The sequence below is a fragment of the Aspergillus clavatus genome, genomic scaffold (genome assembly GCF_000002715.2).
Source record: "Aspergillus clavatus NRRL 1 1099423829800 genomic scaffold, whole genome shotgun sequence".
Taxonomy (NCBI): Eukaryota; Fungi; Ascomycota; class Eurotiomycetes; order Eurotiales; family Aspergillaceae; genus Aspergillus; species Aspergillus clavatus.
The window spans coordinates 1454435-1474278 of NW_001517099.1; the positions used below are offsets into that span (position 1 = coordinate 1454435).

At 50.3% G+C, this 19844-nt stretch overlaps 7 protein-coding genes across 7 annotated transcripts, besides 6 other annotated features; 4 read left to right on the forward strand and 3 right to left on the reverse strand.

Annotated features, from left to right (window-relative positions):
• Positions 1-274: 274 nt before the first annotated feature.
• ACLA_050070 (RraA family protein) lies at positions 275-1322 on the forward strand (the record flags this gene model as incomplete). The annotated part of the gene is made up of 5 exons (XM_001271960.1): positions 275-331; positions 415-490; positions 558-877; positions 970-1068; positions 1146-1322. The coding sequence occupies 5 exons, from the start codon at positions 275-277 to the stop codon at positions 1320-1322; spliced, it is 729 nt and encodes a 242-aa protein (XP_001271961.1).
• Positions 891-923: a microsatellite.
• Positions 891-924: a microsatellite.
• A 1330-nt stretch (positions 1323-2652) lies between the features above and the next one.
• Positions 2653-4104, reverse strand: ACLA_050080 (3-ketoacyl-coA thiolase peroxisomal A precursor; the record flags this gene model as incomplete). The annotated part of the gene is made up of 3 exons (XM_001271961.1): positions 2653-3451; positions 3517-3967; positions 4095-4104. 3 exons carry the CDS (start codon positions 4102-4104, stop codon positions 2653-2655), a joined length of 1260 nt encoding a protein of 419 aa, XP_001271962.1.
• Positions 4105-4952: 848 nt separating this feature from the next.
• ACLA_050090 (uncharacterized protein) lies at positions 4953-5769 on the forward strand (the record flags this gene model as incomplete). Its single annotated transcript, XM_001271962.1, has 4 exons — positions 4953-5060; positions 5138-5474; positions 5546-5607; positions 5674-5769. 4 exons carry the CDS (start codon positions 4953-4955, stop codon positions 5767-5769), a joined length of 603 nt encoding a protein of 200 aa, XP_001271963.1.
• A 567-nt stretch (positions 5770-6336) lies between these two features.
• ACLA_050100 (uncharacterized protein) lies at positions 6337-9046 on the reverse strand (the record flags this gene model as incomplete). Its single annotated transcript, XM_001271963.1, has 3 exons — positions 6337-7285; positions 7342-7934; positions 8003-9046. The coding sequence occupies 3 exons, from the start codon at positions 9044-9046 to the stop codon at positions 6337-6339; spliced, it is 2586 nt and encodes an 861-aa protein (XP_001271964.1).
• Positions 9047-9400: 354 nt separating this feature from the next.
• Positions 9401-9430: a microsatellite.
• Positions 9431-9798: 368 nt separating this feature from the next.
• Positions 9799-9821: a microsatellite.
• Positions 9822-10840: 1019 nt separating this feature from the next.
• Positions 10841-12709, forward strand: ACLA_050110 (NRAMP family metal ion transporter; the record flags this gene model as incomplete). Its single annotated transcript, XM_001271964.1, has 3 exons — positions 10841-11503; positions 11562-11833; positions 11896-12709. 3 exons carry the CDS (start codon positions 10841-10843, stop codon positions 12707-12709), a joined length of 1749 nt encoding a protein of 582 aa, XP_001271965.1.
• Positions 12693-12809: a microsatellite.
• Positions 12810-12937: 128 nt separating this feature from the next.
• ACLA_050120 (putative SNF7 family protein (Cta1)) lies at positions 12938-13671 on the reverse strand (the record flags this gene model as incomplete). Its single annotated transcript, XM_001271965.1, has 2 exons — positions 12938-13522; positions 13606-13671. The coding sequence occupies 2 exons, from the start codon at positions 13669-13671 to the stop codon at positions 12938-12940; spliced, it is 651 nt and encodes a 216-aa protein (XP_001271966.1).
• A 1382-nt stretch (positions 13672-15053) lies between these two features.
• Positions 15054-15073: a microsatellite.
• Positions 15074-15666: 593 nt separating this feature from the next.
• On the forward strand, positions 15667-19814 carry ACLA_050130 (putative Sit4-associated protein (Sap185); the record flags this gene model as incomplete). Its single annotated transcript, XM_001271966.1, has 4 exons — positions 15667-16353; positions 16412-17782; positions 17839-18516; positions 19116-19814. The coding sequence occupies 4 exons, from the start codon at positions 15667-15669 to the stop codon at positions 19812-19814; spliced, it is 3435 nt and encodes a 1144-aa protein (XP_001271967.1).
• Between the last annotated feature and the right edge of the window lie 30 nt (positions 19815-19844).

Here is a 19844-nt window from a genome sequence, read left to right on the forward strand (position 1 = left end):
CCTAGAGAATAAGATCAACAGCAGAGCCTTTCTTGACCAACAGGATCATAAGCCAGGGAAGAAACCAACCCAGAATGACCCGACTGCTCCGATGAACGGACAAACGGATTTCTGACCTCAATCGGAATCTTCATCCCCAGTCTCACTTCATAGTCACATGGATTGCGCACTTCATACTCGTTCTATCACCAGAATTGCCTCTTCTCGCATTGTACCTACCTCCCACCAGATATATAGATCACTCCCCGCACCCTTCTTCCCATCAAGACGCACCATGTCCAGCTCAATCGAACAAAAACTAAACGAGCTACAAAAGTACTCTGCGTGTGATGTACGATTACGTCTCTAATCCATCTACCGTCCCGTCTAGCTCTATTGACTACACCAAACGTACTAACTACACCCGGCAACCAGGTCTCCGACGCCCTCCTCAAACTGCAGAAACTCCCCCAGGGAGCAACAGCACGAGCAGGACACCTAGCAGACTTCAGTAAGACCATCTCCCCCACCCATTCCATATACACATAGACATATACATATCTAGCTGACCCACCAAGCCCCCTTCTCCCCCACCATCGGCCACAACACAACCAACCCCAAGATCATTGCCCCGGCCTCAACCTTCAGATTCATCCCCAAGAACGACCCGGTCCCGGCTAGCGCCTCCCCAGACGAATCCCACGGCTTCCCGCAGGGCACACACTGGGTCGACTTCGCCGAGCCCGGCACCATCGCCGTCATCGAGCAGCCGGCCGGCCAGCACTGCGCCGTGCTCGGCGGCATCATGGCCGTGCGCATGAAGCATCTCGGGGTGCGCGGGGTGCTGGTGAACGGCCGCGTGCGCGACCTCGCAGAGATCAACTCTTGTCGGATTCCGGTTTGTTGAACCCCTTCTTCTTCTTCTTCTTCTTCTTCTTCTTCTTCCCTGCCCCGCCATGTCATTTTAGATGGATGTGCTGAGTAGAGTAGGTTTGGGCTCGGGGTACCTCGACCGTGGGGACGGGCGCAGAGGCGAAGCCGGGAGCGAGGAATGTGCCGGTTTCGCTCGGGGGTGTGACTGTTTCTCCGGTGAGTTCTGCTTTTCCCGTATCTTTCTGTGGATGGGGGACTGGTGTTTTTTTCAGGGGCTGATTGGAGTTGCGTAGGGTGATATCATCTTCTGCGATCCGTTGGAGGGTGTGGTGGCTATTCCCCGGGATCTTCTTGACCAGGTGCTGGAAATTATGCCTAAGCTGGTTGCTATGGATGATAAGGTCAAAGAGGCGGTGGTGGAGGGGATGAGCGTCTTTGATGCATTCAAGCAATTTCGTACCAAGATCTAAAAACATGTTGACGACACGGAACTAAGAGGATAGTGTTTTTATAGACCTTGTATCTATTTAGGGATCATATGAATGAAGACAGCTGTCATACTTCATTGGTATTTCACCACTATTCAATACAATAATCAAGAAATTGGGAATGTAAAGCAAGGACCTGTGAGTTCCCTATTATGGTTGGTTTTGCTGTTCTAGGTATATGGTTCTTGCCACTGGGAAACACTGTAATCTTGAATAATGCCTTGATTCTAAATAGCGAGATGGAAATCATGCCTGAGAGGCTGCCATTATCATAGTATTGTCTACTCGAATTCTTTGAAAGATTTAGAAAAAAGGTCTGTAGACAATACAATGGGGTCATAACCTTGGATTATCGCAAACTGAAGCGCAGCACTCTAAGTGCTTAGTACTCAGTTCGAACCTCAGGATCAACATTATGCAAGGCTGCAGTGATCTCTGCCCACACCTTCTCCCTCACGACCGCCGCCTCGGGGCTTGTGACGATTTGGCCAGGGCTAAAACACATATCAGCGGCGCGAACTATCAGTGTATGCAGCACCTACATCAACAATATCCTGTTTGGTTTGACTATATGCTGACCAATGCTTCTAGCCTCAGGCCCATTATCAGTAGTGCTTTTACAGACAGCTCTGCAACCTGACGCTGGTCCTTTTACATCAATCTTTGCATTGGAGGTCTCTTTGCCCTGGTGTTCCTTTTTATGATCCCGAATGTGGACCACTGCTTGACTCACTGAGTGCTACCTTAAGAACTGATGATTTGAAGGCTATTATCAACGCAATTACAGATGCACTGGTCGTGGATCTAACTGCAGGATGTATTGCTGTTTTGGTGGCTATTCTTCTGTGACGCATATAGATGAGCCAGACTCATGGCGCGGTGGGAGGTATGTGAGAGGGGAATCATACAGTAAATCTTGAGGCAGTGTCTTTGAGTAGTTTCATACAAGGTGCTATAGAATTGATAGATGTTATGCTGGGTTAGACTCAGTGTAAACTTTTACTGGGTATGCAGTCTTCATTGAACATTGTGTAAAACCGCTTGATAATCTCATGGCGCTTAAAATGCATCCATGAATATACACTGCCGCTTTAAAACATGACCAAGAAAATATGATTTAAATCATCCGTGTCTACATATATGTACTGGGCAGAGCCGCCCATATCCCCCAAGTCATTACATTTCTATAGACTATATATGCCTGATTAGCCATGTAATACCATCGCTATATAGGGGAATGCAGAAGAGAAGAAGGGGCAAAAAAAAGAAAGAAAAAAAAAAGCAATGAAACCAGCTCATTCGTGCTTTTTATTTATTCGGCAACCCAGACCGCGGCCATACCCATACCGGTACCAACGCACATGCTCGTCACACCAACTTTCTTGTTGGTGCGCTTCAGCTCGGTGAAGAGGGTGCTAATCTGTCTGGCACCGGTGCAGCCGAGGGGATGTCCGAATGCAATCGCACCACCCTTCGGGTTGATCTTCTCTTGAGGGATGCCGAGCTCGTTGACACACCACACGCACTGGGAGGCAAAGGCCTCGTTGATCTCATAGATGTCGACTTCATCCTTGGTGATGCCGGCCTTCTCGAGGGCGACGGGAATGGCGGCCCAGGGGCCGATACCCATAAGCAGGGGCTTGACACCGACAACGCTGGCAGCAACGTACTTGCCGATGATCTTCTGGCCCAGGCGCTCGGCGGTGGACCGCTTCATCAGCAGAACGGCGGCAGCACCGTCGGAGATCTGAGAGGCGTTACCGGCGTGGATAGAGCCGTCCTTGGCGAAAGCAGGGCGGATCTTGCCGAGGGACTCGGCGGTGATGCCATCCCGAATGCCATCATCGGCCTTGACGGTGATGGTCTTCTCCTCCCCGCTCTTGGGGTCGGTCCACTTGACCTGCAGGGGAAGGATCTCCTCGTTGAAGAGACCGGCCTTCTGGGCCGTGACGGCCTTCTGGTAAGAGGAAGCGGCGAAAGCATCCTGAACAGCACGAGAGATGTTGCGGTCCTTCGCCATCTGCTCCGACAGGACACCCATGGGGACCTTGCAGTTGGCGGACTCGGGGTGGCTCTCGAGAAGCTCGGAGAACTCGGTAACGGCACCGGGGCTAGATGAGCAAGACTCGGTCAGTGGTTGATTCATGAAAGGAACGTACAAAGGGGCCCGACTCACCCGTACTGAGAGGACATGCTCTCCACACCGGCACCGACACCAACCTCAATCATGCCGGACTTGATAGCATTGGCAATATCAACGATGGCCTGAAGACCACTCGAGCACTGTCTGTTCAAGCTCTTGACGGCGGTCGACTCGGAGAAACCGGCAACAAGGGCAGCAGCACGGAACTCAGTGGCACCGCCACCAGGAGCAAGGACAGAGCCGACAGCAACATCCTCAACGGCCTTGGGGTCGATGCCGCTGCGATCGATGAGACCCTTGAAGACACCAGCAAGCAAATCAGCGGCAGCGGTGTCCTTGAAGCCACCCTTTCCACCCTTGGTCAGAGCCGTGCGCAGGGCACATGTGACGACGATATCATCGGGATGCTTCTCGGTGAGGGCGGCGGCACCCTTCTTGCCTCCCGCAGTGAAGTGGGAGGAGACCTGAGACAGACGCTGTTGAGCTGCACGATGAAAGAACAACGATTAGTAAGATGAGGTTTGTCACTTTCCCATCCACTCACCAGTTCTAGTTCCGAGGCGACTAGAAAGGAATGGATGGTAAAAGGTAGAAGAAGAAGGTCAACTTACCAGAAGACATGATGACGTCAACAAAAATCAAGGGTATATGAAGCAGAAGAAGAAGAGGGTAACAACGAAGAAGCAAATAATAGAAGACTTTCAAAAAGGAAGTATGGAGTACAGAAAGAAGATGATACTCTGGGATCTCCCCTTTATAACCCCAGAAAAAGCCGGGGGCGTTGGAGAAGCTGATCGGTCTTGTTTCCTTTTTGTACATCCAATGATCCAAACCTGTGAAAGTGCCGAGGTCCAGTCGCATCAATATTGTTCCGAGCTGGGCGGCAGTCACGGGATCTCCGGCGAGAAATGTCTGATTTGGGCCATTTTCATGTGAGAATCAAAGAGATGATCTTCTTCTGGGTGTCGCAGGTGCCTAGGCTGTTAGCTGTGGTTTGTATGTATATCGTCATTGATTTTGACCGAGTTCTATCTCTCTCTCTTGGTGATGGTTGCATAATGGTAATAATAATGCAAGAAGTCACTGCATATATATTGCAGATCGTGTATATATATACAGAGTACACTATGGAAGAACGTTCCCAGTGTAGTAGGTAACGGCAGCATTCAGATCATCATTCTGATTACTCCAAGTTGGGTCTCTATATCCAATAGTCATAGATCAACTGACTCTATCACAGATCAGTTCTGATCTCATCAATAATGGATCACCCTGTATCCTGTACCATAGTCCTCTGAGCTGAGCGGAGAGTCTCGGCGGTGGAATCTCCGACCACTTTTTTTCTCTCCGCAATACTTGAAGATCAACAATTACTACTTATAACAGTCACCATCGTACAGTCGTTGCATTCAACGCCCCGCCACGCAGCTTCTATACCTAAACATCTATATCCTCCTCTACCCTCCTTCATGCGCCCCAGCATTCTCCGCAATTTGGCAACAGTCACCGGCGCACCACCAGCGCGACTGACCATCTTCCATCCCTCCACATCATGGACCACCCAACTACCACGACATGTACGATCCTCCCTCACCCTACCTAACCCCCCCCCCTTCTTCAAAAAAAAAAAAGCCTCTAACGATCCATCGTATAGAACACCCCGACTCCCCCCTCGCGATCTTTCTCCCAATCTCTCGCGACAACCTCCTCCTTCTTCCGCCTAACCTCCAAACCCACCACCGACACCACACACACAGTCACAGCCGCACCCGCACCCGTACCCGTATCCCCCTTCTCTCCCGACACCGACGATGTCCTCCCGGACTATAGCGCCTACAAGCCCAAGCGCCAATGGCCCCCGGACATGTCGAAGCTCTCGCCGAAGCACCAGTTCCGGCTCGAGCGCAAGTACCGGCGCCGCGCGGCGCTGAAATACGCGCGGCCCAAGTGGATGAAGATGACCAAGTTGGCGCAGTGGGGGATTATCGGATGTGAGTTCTTCTTTCCTGCCAAAAGAGAAATGGGGAGGATGGGGCTGGGGAGCTAATGGATGGGGTTTTAGTTGTTTTGATATATGCGTTGTTGTTCATGGAGTGGGATGAGAGGGGGAGTCCGGTGGAAGAGGTGAGTTTGTTCGAATCGTGTTTGGAGGCTGTCTAGTGTCATGTGCTAATATGGGTTGGATGCTAGATTCGACGGGCGTTCTTCTCGGGTCTCAAGGAGACGTTTTCTACCCCACCGCCTCCTCGTCCGGTGAGAAGGGCGGATGATACTGCTCGGGAGTAGAGATGGAAGCCTAGAGAGAAGATTGATGTGGATGGGGAGGATTTCTACCAACAGAGGGGTGTAAGATGAATCTATGTACAATTTCCAGACATCTGTGTATATTCACTGGACCAAATATGAACCAAACCCTTTCCTACAGAAGAAGCTACGGACATCTGTTCAAATATAAACAAAAAGCGCATGCTGCCTGGAATGTTCTCAGAGCAAAGAGTAAGATCGCATCATGATGGCCCCGTTTCTTCATTAAATCGTCGCGTCGCGGCCGGGATGCAGCGGAAAGAAGCACCCAAAACACCAAAGGAATGCCAGCACCTTTCAATATCCAATGACTCCGATGAAACAGAAAAAATCAAAACCACAAAGATTAGGAACGAGCGAAAAAGTCTCTGGGGATCACAGGGCAGCAGTAAACAATGGAAACAGACAATAGAATGAACCAATCCCAGACGCCGATTCATGACCACGTAAGAGACAACCTCATGGAAAATAGGTTGTCTTCGAATTGACGAACAAGCACGAGAAATAAGCAGATCAAAACACGGGGAAGGAGATTCGTCAGGAAGTACATCACAGCCAATTGCCAAAGTCCTCGGTCTTTTGAGAAATTTGGCCGCTGGAAGGCAGATCAAGCGCAAGCTCTAGCCTGGGTGGCTTCTCCTCAAGAGCGCTTTTCTTAGGACTGCCAGGACCACCAGCCTTCGTCGGTGACTTGATTGGCGACCCCGGCTCAGGTCGAGGCGGCCCTTCCCGAACAAACGTGTAAGGCCATCCGTCTTCCACAGCAGCGGCAATCCAGGTCCGCAAGCAATCGTGAACGGAGGCGTAGAACTTCTCCTTGCATGTCCTCAGACTGCCGCCCATCACCTTCTCAAACCCAGACGCCCGAAGCTCTGAGCGTAACTGATTGCGCTCTTCCACCGACGGCAAGCACGCAATGAGACCGTTCACAAGGTCTAAATGCGCTGCAAGGTAGTTGGTGGCATCCCATTCAACACCCCCTACATAAGGGGCAGCGGGAACGGGCGGCCGGGGTACCGGAAAGTGTCTTCCTCGGTAGCTTTGTTGTCTCAATTCCGAAGAATTCCCATCTGATTTCACGTGTGGGATGACATTGAGATGATGAAGGAAGATCCAAAACACCTCCTTAGTCACATTACTGACTTCCTTGCACCACACACGATATGGGCGGGATTGATATATGTTGGCGATAAAAGAGAGGGGTTGACTCTCTTCTGGGGGAGTGGGATCCCGCAAGTACGACAGGATCCGTGTAGCACAGGCGGTTGCCGCGTCGTCGGAGGTTGTGGTGGAAAGTTGAGTGAAAAGAAGGTTCATGATGATACTGCGGGTCGTGTATTCACTCGGCCCCTTCTTGTCCTCATCGAACAACATCTTCAGCAGAGCTGGAAAGAGCTCAGCTTCGATTCTGGTCAAGTGCTTCAGGGCAACGGAGGTCGTGCCAAGTGCTTTCAGGCACAAGAGCGTTTCATGAAGTAGCGTGTCCTCGTGTTCCTCCCTGTTAAAAATTAGTTTTGTCACAAACTAAGAATGGGACAACAAGGGGATTCATACCTCCACTCAACCTTCATAATCCGGTAGAGCAGCTGGACAATTTCATCCATCCCTCCATCGGCAATGAATGTGTCAACCCAGCTAACAGTCTCATTGCGCAGCAGGATCCGAAGCTTGTGGATCTTTCCAACTTCTATCATTTCCGGTTTCTGTATTTCCCGCAAATAGTGGACAAAGTCCGAGGGATCCGCGGCGGTGTCATGACAAGCGGTAGCAGAGAGAGAGGTTGTGGATGTAGATGGAGTGAGGCTCTTCGATAGACTTGCAGGTTGGGACAGATCAGCAGACTTTGGGCGACGGTAGAAGCTTCCGCTTTCTGGCCGCTGCTTCTTTCCAGGCGAAGAGCTACCTTTGGAGAAGGTGAACCCGCGACTTCGAGACCGCGAACGCGATCCTTTCCCATCATTGGGTTGCCGGTCGTCCTTCTTGTCACTTTTCCGGCCTCGACGGCCAGCACTATCGTTGGTGGAAGAAGTATTAGCACTGTGAGGAGTGTTGTTCTCTGCTCGGTCCTTTTCGATAAAGTCGGCTTTAATGTTGGTGTCTAACGCCCTCATTTTATCCCTCATATTGTGCGGAATATTTCGTGCGTCCTATTGCAGTAATTAGCTTCTATGTATTTCCATGACGATCCGGATCCCTGTATTTCGAATCAACTTACAAGGAGCTTTTCGAACTCGCTTTCCAGGTCCTTGGCGTTTAGGCGTCGCTGCAACTCGGCCTCTTTTTCCTTTGCATTGAATGCAGAAATCGCCGCTTGCACGCGGGATGGCTTCTTTGGACTAGCATCCGGTCTCGTCTCTGGTTCTGGTTGCGACCCTGACCTTGACATGCGAGGTCTTGGATGATCTTTACTGGACCCGATCTGCGGTTGATCAACCAAGATTGGCTTTTCAGATGGCACAGTCTGAATGTTCCCGAGAAGCTCCCTCACCTTTCGATTACCTGAAAAATTATCGGACTTGGGACGGGGTTTGGGGTTCGGACGGTTGGTGAGCGAAGGCTGTTGGTAATCATGGAAGTTCCGTTGCTGCGCTGGGCTATACGCCTTGGGTGTGTAAAGGGAAACTTCTTCTTGCAAGTTCCTGCGCCTCACTGGGGATTGCGGGACTTCACCTTGACCATGAAAGGACCCAGCCCCATACTGGGCCCAGACGGGAGACGGCATGTTGTCAATCAGATCGGATGGACTTCGATTTTCCTTGTCACGTAGATCTTTGGAACCTTCCGCTTTTCTTCCCCTCTGGGAACGCTTCAGAATGGCACTGAGGCTGTTCGCTGATTTTGCCTTTTTGGGCTTCCAACCCGTTGCTTCGTCCTCCAACGACTCACTTGTCTTGCTCTCCTTGCGCTCCATATAGTTCCTCAAGGACTTTAGAGAAACCGTGCTTTTAGTTTTCTTGTGTAAACCCCCCTTCTCAGACTTCACGGGTGACTTCTGGTAGAATGCCGTGCCATCCGCTGCATCACGATTGTGAGCTCGCTCTGCCAACGGCTGTTGGTTGAGAGTCGGGTAAGCCTGATCAGCCGGGGACCAGGATGAGCTTTCAGCAGCTTTGCCTTTGGCAACGATTCGGGGGTTGATGGCATCGTCGGCCGACTGGTTTCGCCGATGGGCTTTGGACAGCATGGCTCGAAAACCCAGCTTAGTCGGACTCCTGGTGGCATCATCGAAAATCTCGGGGGGTTGCATGTTGGGAGCCATTACTGTCGCCTTTGACCAGAAACTGACAACAGGTGGGTGGTCAGAAATGGGGAGCAATGAAACAAGCGAGAGCAAAACTCTGCAGGGGACGGATAGATACAGAGGACTTACGGTGAGAAGATACTCCGATCGCAGATGGGAGAGAAGCAATGTAACCACTGAATTGACAGTAAAAAAGAAGAGACCCAAGTAACCAGAACCAGAACCGCAAAATCAGAAATCGCAAGAAAGCAGAAACACAAGGCAGAATGGAAGGCGACAAGACATTGACAGATTTGATAGGACTCAATGGGGAGGGAGGAGGACCGCAGGAAGTAATAGAAAAAGCCGGCGACACGAAAGGATCAAAGGAAGAGCAACAGCAACAGCAACAGCAACCAGCAACGAATGACCACCGGGTGATGACGAGGTCTCAGGTGAGTCTAAGAAGATGACCAACAGGCGCATGCAGCACTCATCCACCAACTTTATCGACCAACGCCGTTGCACCGTGGCTGGAAAGGAGCGTGGTGGACGGAGTAAACAGAGCGTCGACAATGAGGTTGCTGGGGGCAACGAGAGGGGGACAAGGCTTATCGATACTTGTATGTATGTACTCCTATGTACCTATGTAGGTAGATAGATAGCTACAGGGATCTCGAGGTTTTTATTTTTTTTATTTTTTTATAAATATAGTCCTCTGTCGATACTCAGTAGATAATCAATGATAGTACTTTGTCACTAAACAGTTGTTGATCTCATGCATTGTTGTCTTTTTTTTTTTTTTTTTTTTTTTCGAGGTGGCTGGACACAATGGTCGGTACTACTACGTAGGTTATTGTGAGGTATCGACGAAGTAGCGATGCTGCTGCTAATGATGAAGAAATTCGCCATCAGGACCACCAAGGTCCTCTAGACTACGAAATGATCTGATCTGACTGAGCAGATCGGGTCAATTGGCCTCTTTTGACCGAGTATTGAGTATCTAGATTTTCTACTTGACTCCATACTGTTGAACTTGTCTCGATGCACTCCGTAGTAGTCCAGGAAACGCAAGCGGACTGCCAAGGCATGGCTTCATCCGCAGTAGTTTTTTTGGTTCGCGGGGGAGAAATCGACTAGACAACTAGACAGGTTGTTTCCCCTCATTAATAATAATAATATAATAATGTTGAGACAAGAGACAAGAGGTTAATCTACGGAGTAGGAGGAGTAGTACTGTGTAGATAGATAGTAACTACTAGTAGTCTAGATAGAGGGTCTTGTCCTCCAATTCATTCATCTGCATTGCTTGTGTTTCTCAGTTTTCCTTTGGTTGACCTCATTCTTTGTACCTTAAGCTTAATCGCCTCGTTCCTGACGGACTGGAATCTGACTACCAATAATCACTACTAAAAATTCACACGCAAAAAGACTACTACGGAGTAGATAGGCTACCATGCCGTCATTCCCTCTGAGGCCTCGACCTTCATTGCTTCCACAGTGCTATCATCATTTGGAAAAAAATACATCATCTCTCTACCCATTCGATTCATGACTTGAATTCTCTCGATTTATTTTGTCTGTTCCTCGCTGTTCTTGCTTCCCGGCTTGGAAGCGATCGTGATCATCGAAGAACTGCAATCGGGTAGTTTCGGGCAGCCTTCCCCACAGGTCTCAGATGTGATCCGACATATTTCGACCAGTCCAGATTCGTCTGTGAGATATATTCTGTCTATCATCCGCAGTTCCGCACATCGGTACTAGTTGGTCTCTCCATGATAATTGGCTTGTGACTTGTATGAGCTGCACCGTGACCAAGAAAAGAAAAAAAAGATGAATTGTCCCTCGCGAACCGACGATACTCTCGACCACCCGGATTGGAATCAGAATCCCCCGGCGCTAAATGCAGATACAACCACTCGCAATGACTTCAACGGCATCGCCAATTCCAAAGTACACAGAAACCATGCGTCAGGAGGAGGTGGTGGTGGTGGCCGAGGAGACGGTATTATGGGAATAGACTCTCCGTCACCTAACGGAGAGGGACATGATCCTGAAATCGTGGAAACAAAAACCCCAGGCGGGGTGATCTCTGCTGCCTCTGGGGACGAACCACCCCAGACCAGCAGCGGATCACCCCGCCGTTATTTTGATTATTTCACAGACATGATCACCGCCCGACTACTCCATGTTACTTCGAGTCTCATAAAATTCGCGCGGTTCGTGGGCCCCGGCTTTCTCATCGCCGTGGCTTACATTGATCCCGGAAACTATGCTACCGATGTCGCGGCTGGTGCCGAATTCCGATATGCTCTGCTGTTTATTGTCCTTCTCTCCAATCTCTTTGCGATCTTTCTGCAGTCATTGTGCATCAAATTGGGAAGTGTTACGGGTCTCAACTTGGCGGAAAATTGTAGAGAACATCTCCCAAAATGGGTAGTGATCATTCTCTACATCTTGTCCGAGGCCGCTATCGTTGCAACTGACATTGCCGAGGTATGCAGTGGCGTCTTTGATCTTCCAATGCTTTGCAGCATCGCTGATTTCTATGTAGGTTATTGGATCGGCAATCGCTCTCAATCTTCTGCTGAAGATTCCGCTAGTCGCTGGCTGCGCAATCACGCTTGCAGACGTTCTCATCCTTCTCATCTTCTACCGACCCGATGGGTCCATGTGGGGGCTGCGACTGTTCGAGTTCTTTGTCATGGGACTGGTGCTGGGGGTGGTGATATGCTTCTGTATCCAGCTCTCCCTCATCAAAGACCAATCCATTGGCGACGTCTTTCGAGGTTACGTACCATCCTCTGCCATTGTCGAGTCGAAGGGGTATGTGGTGTAACTCGTGATGCTTTCAATACGTGCACTAACCGGAGATTTCTCTCATGCAGTTTGTATCAGAGTTGTGGTATCCTTGGTGCCACCGTCATGCCCCACTCCATATTCCTGGGTAGCGGCGTTGTCCAGCCACGTTTAAAAGAGTTTGATGTCATGAAAGGTTATGCGGATCCTTCAGCATGTCTCGGAAGTGTTGGTGGGGAAGTCGAATACCGACCATCCATCCAAGCTATTCGAGGCTGCATGAAGTACTCGATCATAGAACTGACACTTTCCCTCTTTACGTTTGCTCTGTTTGTAAACAGCTCCATCCTCATTGTTGCCGGTGCCTCCTTGTATGGAACTGCTGGAGCCGATGATGCCGACCTTTGGGGCATCCATGACCTGCTTTCCAGCTCCATTGCCCCCGCCGCTGGCTTGATCTTCGCGTTGGCGCTTCTCCTCTCGGGAATATCTGCGGGGATCGTATGCACCATGGCCGGTCAGATGGTGAGCGAAGGGATGCTGAACTGGACTATCAAGCCCTGGCTCCGCCGACTGATTACTCGGTCCATTAGCATTATCCCCAGTATCATCATCGCAGCAGCTGTGGGAAAAGAGGGGCTGAACAAGACCCTTACTGCAAGCCAAGTAGTTCTGAGCGTCATTCTCCCCTTTGTCACGGCTCCTTTGATCTACTTCACCTGTCGCAACCGATACATGACTGTACCTGCGGATCGAGTTGGCGGATATGACCCAGACATGCCGGCCGAAGGAGTCAAGATGCGCAATAATTTTCTGGTTTCCGTACTGGCGGTGCTCATATGGCTCGTAATTGCCGTGATGAATATAGCTCTGCTGGTGCTCGTCGGGATGGGCAAGGCTTGAGCAACCGCCTCATGAGCTTGGGTTTGGATTGAGGTATCATTCGGATGGGTAAGGCTTGAGCAACCGCCTCATGAGCGTGGGTTTAGATTGAGGTATCATTCATGAGTGGTATCAAATAGAACGTATAGAGATGCTACGCACGTAAATCATAGACAGTTTGATAATAGAAACGAACTCCCTGGAACTCCATTGCTCTCATGTTTTCGCAAGATGTCGGGGCTTGATGCATTAGCCCAGACCACCAGCAGGCTCCTTGACCTTTGCTTGCTCGGGAGGCTCATCGATAAACTGAGGTGGCACCACCTCGTCCTGCATGAAGCTCGGCATGGCACTCTCGCCCATCGCGCTCTCAAACATCGACTCCTCGCCCAGCGCCTCGAGCTCCGCATCGAGCTCCGCCTCATCCACGTCCTCCGGGATGTCGTACGCCCGAGAGATACTCTCCTGGATCTCGTTCCCGATATCCATCAGATCCGCCATCTCATCCTGCATGCGCTCGATCTTGTCCACGTCCACCTTGCCATACTGCCTCTTCAGCTCCTTCGTCGTCGTCTTCATCGCGTCAACCGTCGTCATCACGTTCTTCAGATTATCCTGCATCATCCCCGCCTGCTCCATGTTCCACGATTGCTGCGACAGCTGGTCACGCTGCGCCTCGTACTGCTTCCGCCGCTGCAGCACCTTGAGCGCCTTCTGGCGCAGCGCGTTCTTGCCGGGCCCGTCGCGCATCTTGGCGATTTTGGCCTGGTACGTCGAGAGCTCGGAATTGAGTGAGGCGAGTTTCACGTCGATGCTAGCGACGCGGTTGTCCACCTGTGTGTGACGGGGCGGGGATGTGGTTAGATTGTGTTCATGCGGGGAAGAGCGGGTTTTCCTCGCTGGCGGGAAATACGTACTTTGGAAATAGCATCGTCGAGCGTGGGCTTGGGAGCCGTGCTTTTGGTCCCGAATAATCGGTTCATCTTGTATTCTTTTGGTTGTAGATAGGATGCCTTGTTGTGCTTGGTATTCTCAGGTTGGTGGGGAGATAGCTTCTGGATAGTAGTACGTAGTAGTACGGAGGTACTCCGTCGGGTATCTCTAGGCTGAGGGCAAACATGTGTATGCCAAGGTAGTGGCTGGGTTGCCGCCTGAGAATCGCTGGAGAATGTTCCAGGCTTCTGGGCTACTCTCGCAATAATACAGATTACAGAGCTGCAGATACTATTGAAAATCCAACGAATTTCGATATTATCTATCTACCAGATCCCCATCCTACTAGACCCGGGCCTGGGAGAAGAAATGCATCCAAATCAATTGAGGCGAGGATGGAAGCATATGCCGGGCACGTGATTGATTGGGTTGATCATCCGTTCGTCAGGAATCAGGCATCAAGGCACAGGGGTCCTTCCCAGGCGGATCTTATCATCTGACTTCAACAACGATGCAACAAACCCGGATCGTAGTGAAAGGATAGTATCTAACCTATTATTCACAGCACCCTTCTGGATAGTTTCTATTATAATCTGGCATCTCGTAATAATCATAAGCAACCTCAAAGCACGTGTGACCACGTTGGATCATTGCCTGCGTGGGCTGACGATCTGGAGAGAAACGACCTCCATCGACCTCAGTTGCACGTAATAGGTATCCCATACTTATCCACACACACAACTGGGTATGGCCAGTGCGGTACCGGATACATTATCTGATTTTCTCGTCAACCCCGACAATCTTGCAAGGCGCATTCATCGGGCGAAAACCTAGGTCGTGTGAGATATCCTCAAAGAAGGCACCAAGTTTTCTGTCTGTTTCCAGCTAAAAAAGTAAGGGGACGGGCAGGTCAGCACTGAGCAGCAGATGACCTTGACTACCGTGAACACGGACTCAAATTCAATCTCTTGAGGATCGACTTGTATCAACTATCAACCGTCAAGACTCTTGTGGATTAGATACCGATGTCTATCTATGCTCATAAAACTCATTTCACCTTGATCAAACCAACGTGAAACGAATCTGTCGCAATCCATACCACCCCTCTTCTCGCTCTCGCCTAGAGACCGCGTAGAATTTCCCCGCCGCCGCTTGTCGGGTTTGTTGGGTATTTCCGCTCAGCCTGTGTTCATCAACCTTCCCAGGGATCAAAGTTGCCGGCCGATCCAGACGCCGCCGCCAGCGCAGCACGTCGTTGTGATCCCTGATCATCAGCCGTCATTCTGATTCTGTTGACTTTATTCTCTGCGACCACTATCGGTTTATCATCTTCCCTCCCATTATTCGGACGGTCTGGTTGAAAGCCTGTGCAACAGGTTCCTGTGCCTCTCGAGGGCTTTGGGCTTACGGTCTCAATTCACCACCACCACCACCTCCTCCTCCTCCTCCTCCAACTTGTCTGTGCGCTTAGGAGGAGTCTCGCATCACATCTTTTTTCCTCTTCTTTGTCACTCCCTTATTGTGAGGTCTTCAAGGTATGATCTGTGTCTCTTGTAACCCCATTGTGGTCCTTTATCTCTCGGCGTGGTCTCCGCCCCCAACATCCCTTCCTGCGACCCTGTGTGTGCCCTCTGCGCCGGCAGTCTCCTGTCCCTTGGGGATAGGAATAAACATCCACACCCTCCCAAGACTTCCGTGATCTGCTCAAATTACTATCCCAATGATATTTTGATTGGTGAACAATCGCTAACCTGGTTATTCTCGACACCTAGCGCCTGGACGCCCCGACCGCATTGATTCGCGAACCGTTTTCATCTCCTTCAAGACGAACGTTTTGAGTTTCACGAAGCGACTGTTTTGGACACATCTTCTAATTAACAGGAGTTATTACCTCGCATTGACCAAATCAGCCATCATTCTCCACAGCGCTGTACCATAGACGTCTCCGTTAACGATTTTCGGAGAAAAGTATCGAAAAAAGGAAAAGTACATCTTTTATCTTGTCTGTTTTCCATGACTATTTTCTCCCGGATCTACCGTTCAATATGTTTTGGCGCTTCGGGGGATACGCAAGTATCTCTACCATCGACTCCCTGCTTGACAAACCTGATGTCAGTCTCGAAGAGCTCCTAGATGAGTCAGAGTTGATCCAGGAACTCAAGCAACAAAATTCGAAACTTATAGAATATCTACGGGAAGATAATGTTTTGAAACGCCTTATGGACTATGTGATTGCACCCAGCCTGGTGAAGGACGACGATGACGAAGACAACGATGAGGATGACACAAATGACGCTAATGCCACTCGAACGAGCGAAGAAGTTCTCGGTGATGGACAGAAGAATGTTGATCCGCTAAAGGAGATCTTAGACCCCGAGGATTTGGATAGGGTGGAAAAGAATCGTCTCAAGCACGCTTATATCGCGTGCGAGGTTCTATCGTCGGAGACATGGTCGATACTGGGATCTATAATGGCAAACACCAGTTACTTGCGCGAGTTCTGGGGTTTCCTGAGGAGAACGCCGCCGTTGGATCCTATCCAGGCGGGATATTTCACGAAAGTGAATGAAACGCTGTTTGATCGAAAGACTGGCGAGATGCTGGAATTTTTCAAGTCCTTAGACGGCATTATCCCTGCAATCCTTCGGCATATCGACAATCCCATGGTTATGGACCTTTTACTGAAGATAATCAGTCTGGAGAAGTCCGAAGGCGGCCAGGGGATTGTGGACGTGAGCTCTGAACAATATCCTTCTACTTTTTGGCATGTTAGCTGATATATTGGCTTAGTGGTTGAAATCGCAGGATCTGATACCCATTCTCCTTTCTTTCCTGTCTCCAGAGCACCCGGCTTCCGTCCAGACTTCGGCAGGAGACTTCCTCAAGGCTATCATCACCATCTCCGCGAACGCAACTCAGAATGACCAATCCTGTATTGGGCCCAATAGTCTCACTCGCCAACTGGTCTCCTTGCGATGCTCAGAAACCCTCATCAATGCTATGTTACGAGGCGGGAACCCATTAACGGTCGGCGTGGGTATCGTAATCGAGGTGATTCGAAAGAACAATTCGGATTATGACCCGGAGACTCTTGGTGGCACTGACTCGCCCCCATCGACATATGACCCTATCTACCTGGGCCATCTGTTGCGACTCTTCGCCAAGAACATACCTTATTTCATGGCGCTAATCAAGAGCTCAAAGCATACGATCAACGATGGCGGAGAAGTTAAGAGCGTAGAAAGAGGGCAGCTGAACAGCGCATGGGGTGCCAAGATCGAGCCATTGGGTTTTGATCGGTTCAAAACATGCGAATTGATGGCGGAGCTTCTGCACTGTAGTAACATGGGTCTTTTGAACGAGCCCGGCAGTGACGAGTACATTCGTCAGAGAGATGCTGAACGGGAGAGACTGTCTCGCGAAGGCGCATTCAACCTGCATAAGGAGGAGGTATCGGTTCTTGAGGGCAACGATTCTACCGCAGATTTCATCAACGAATCTGTTATTGATTCAGGCTCACCGGAGGATTCTCGAGTACTTGAAATGTCCAATACAGGCGATGATGGCTTCGAAGATGTCGATTCCTCAGGTGTTCTGATTGATAAGGAGAAACTTGCCGACGGTGAAAATCGGGCAGCTTCAGAAGGGAAGGGTACGACAAGCGGCTTGGAAAAGAAGACGGATGACAAAGATGAAGGTCATACGGAAGACACAAAGAGAACGGAAGAAGCAACTACCGCAGGGACGAACAACAACCCCGAGAAAACCCCAGTTTCGGATCTCACAAACCAGTTGAATGCGATGGATTTGGAAGGCAAATCGACCGCAAATGCAACCACTGTGAAAGAATCCGCGAACAACGATGCAGTTCAGACCACTGAGCAAACGTCTTCGAACCCCAAATCGATATCGGGACCACAATCTTCGGCGAAGCGACAGGAATCCGAATCAATAGCTTCAGATCCTGATACTGCTGGTCAGGTCGGGAATGCGCAAGGCTATACGGACTCTAAATTAGACCAAATATCTTTAAAGGACGAAGAGGAGGATTTGCGGGCGCACATCAATCCTTATGTTCAGCTGGACCCGAATGGTCAACCTGTGGTGGGTGATTATCTCAAGATAATGTTCGTGAAGAACCGGGTTGTACCGACAATACTGGTAAGTCACCTTCAAATTAGTATGCTCTACACAGATGCTGACGTTCAATGTCATAGGATTTCTTCTTCCGGTTTCCCTGGAACAATTTCCTGCATAATGTTGTATACGATGTTGTTCAGCAAGTGTTCAACGGGCCCATGGAGCGCGGTTACAATCGATCCTTGGCCATTGACCTGTTTGAAACTGGTCATATTACGCAAGCAATTGTCGAAGGACAAAAACGCAGCGACGAAGCGCAACGGGCGAGACGCATCAGACTTGGCTACATGGGTCACCTTACACTCATTGCGGAGGAAGTGGTTAAGTTCAGCGAACGCCATCCACCGGAGCTGCTGTCTCCAGATGTGATGGAAAGTGTCTTGAACCCAGAGTGGATTGACTACGTTGAACAAACTCTTTCTGAAACACGAGAGCGTGACAACGCCATCCTCGGCGGGGTACGGCCAGACATGGCGATTGGACATCGCCAGGGCATGCTCAACCAAGGTCAAAGCATGAATACCTCATCGGCTCTCGCTGAAGCTGGCTTGAATGGTGGCATCGGCAATTCAGGCTTCCAGAACTTCGATATGTTGAACCAGGGCAGTGTTTCTGGTGGTGCTTTTGGCCTTGGTGGCGGTGGTAGTTCTCTCCTCAGTGGCTTCGGCAGTTCAAGTGACGACGAGGATGAGGAGCTGGAGGAACAGGACGACAGAAACCTGAATGATTCATCCGCAGAAACCGGTTCCGAGAATGTGGGTGCTACTTTCTTTACTGAAGTTGACATAAGCGATCCCTGAGGGCCTGTGCTCACTCACGTTGAATACCTGCCTTGTCCCCCTTTCTATTCCTTTCCGCGGTGACATTTATACTCCACGTCAACACGGCCGATGAAGGGCTGATGCGGCATGGATGCTGGGAGGTGAAATGGATTTTTCCAAGATCATTTCAACACGGAATGCAAAGAGCATGTCTTCGGCGCTTCTTGTCCATGTATCAAATCATTCAGAGGGTTGACATTCCTCAAGGCCGTGTGGCATCCATCTTGAACTGACGGGGTGCCTTTCGGATTGGCTGGATATATAGTCCTTTGCCTGTTCTTCGATGCATTGATATACCAAATTCTGCCTCATGTGTCTCCACTAGTGGGCCCTTCGTTTATGACGGCAGATGATGGGACAATGGAGCTCCCAGAGTCATCCATCATCCCTGATTCTGCTAATACGTGGACTGCATTTTATCCTGGATGATGTGTTTGCCGACCCTTTCACCCCTTCCTCTCCTATACTTCCCTCACATAGTTTCTGTTGCGACCAAATTATCATGAAAGTGACTAACGTTGAGTTACATCCAGGCATCATCAAACTCAACAAGCCAACCCATCCCCATTCTCCCACCCCCTCCTGCCCCTCTCAGCCTAGGGCCGTCTCGCGCTCGACGGCAGCTGGCAGCACGGCTCGCTCTGCAGAAACAGCAGGCCGCCGAGAATGGCGGCAACGAGGGCGATGAAAACAAGCAAGGCAACCAACATGAGAATGCCGACTCTCAGTGGCCAGTCAACCCATTTGTGATTGCGGGATTGGACGACGACGGCGACGGGACGGATTCGCCCTCGAGAGCTGCTTTTTCACCCAGCGACTTCCCCGCGGTCCCTAAGGACGAACCTTTTGCATCGCCTACCTTCCCCGGGTCTGGCTTCAGTCCTCCTGATTCATTATCCACCAATTCTTCGGACGATGACGGGGAGGGAAGGGCAGGGATGAGACGCAAAGAGCGCATTCCCCTAGAAGTCGAGGACGATGAGGACGACATGGGTGAAATGGTCGGTCCCTCACTCGGGTCTGACATAATGGACTCGGATGAAGAGGATGAAGCCATTATGAATGAATCTTTAGGATACCCTGACCTCGGCCCTGGCCGCTACAAGAATTTCCGAAGGTCACAGTTTGGGCCCTCTCCATTTGGAGACGACGATGGGAATGACAGCAGTGACGGCGAAGATGATGGGCTGGTAGAAATCCTTGTCCCAGGAAGAAAACCATCTACGTCTTGACCACGATGCATGGCAAGGGGGCTTTGATTC